The 841-nt window shown below is 27.9% G+C and overlaps 1 protein-coding gene across 1 annotated transcript; it reads right to left on the minus strand.

The window, feature by feature from the left end:
- Positions 1 to 245: 245 nt before the first annotated feature.
- PGSY75_0036300 (stevor) lies at positions 246 to 841 on the minus strand (the record flags this gene model as incomplete). The annotated part of the gene is made up of 1 exon (XM_018783485.1): positions 246 to 841. A coding segment is annotated over one exon (596 nt), but the record flags the coding sequence as incomplete, so codon positions are not given.

Here is an 841-nt window from a genome sequence, read left to right on the forward strand (position 1 = left end):
ATGAATGTAATAAAATTAAATAATAAAATATATAGAGAAAGTCTTTTATTACATAAAATCATCATAAAAAGAAGAAATATATGTCGTAAATATTAGAGATTAATATTATAATCAATGAATAATAAAATATATGTAACTAAATTTTTCATTTAAATAATAATATATCATATGTAAAAACACAATTATCATAATATATAATTCATAAACAAATAAAAAGCGAAATTCATCATATTCCAATGCCAATATTATGTACATAAATGGTTCTTGCATTCATGTTTCCAGGAAGTTTTTCTTCTTCTATACAACCATATATATAATATTATAAGTACAAGGGCTATTATAATTAAGACCAAAGCTGCTATACCATAAGGGCTAAAAGTTCCCAAAGAGGCACCAAAAGCAGCAGCTATTTTAGCAGCTGCAGCAGAATAAGAAGCAGCAGCAGCAGCAAGAGGAGTAGCAGCAGCAGCAGCAAGAGGAGTAGGAGCAGCAGCAAGAGGAGTAGCAGCAATACCACAACTTCCTGTAATTATAGATGAAACTGCACATGTAGCAGCACTTCCGACACAACCATTTTTTAAATTATCTAAATATGTATCTTTTATTTTATTCAATGAAGATGGACTGGTGAATAAATTTTTCTTATTTGGATATTCATAAGGTTTATCATTTTTATTATTTGATTTATCTGATAGTTTTCGAAAATATAATTCTTGTTTTCCATCAATATCATTATAAAGATTTCTTTGTATTTCCAAATATCTAAGGCGACGAGGAGACATGTTTGAATTTCCTCCTTGTGCGTTATTATATATTTCTTTTTTAGAACTCATTTTATTTG

This window comes from Plasmodium gaboni (assembly GCF_001602025.1).
Source record: "Plasmodium gaboni strain SY75 chromosome Unknown, whole genome shotgun sequence".
Lineage (NCBI taxonomy): Eukaryota > Apicomplexa > Aconoidasida > Haemosporida > Plasmodiidae > Plasmodium > Plasmodium gaboni.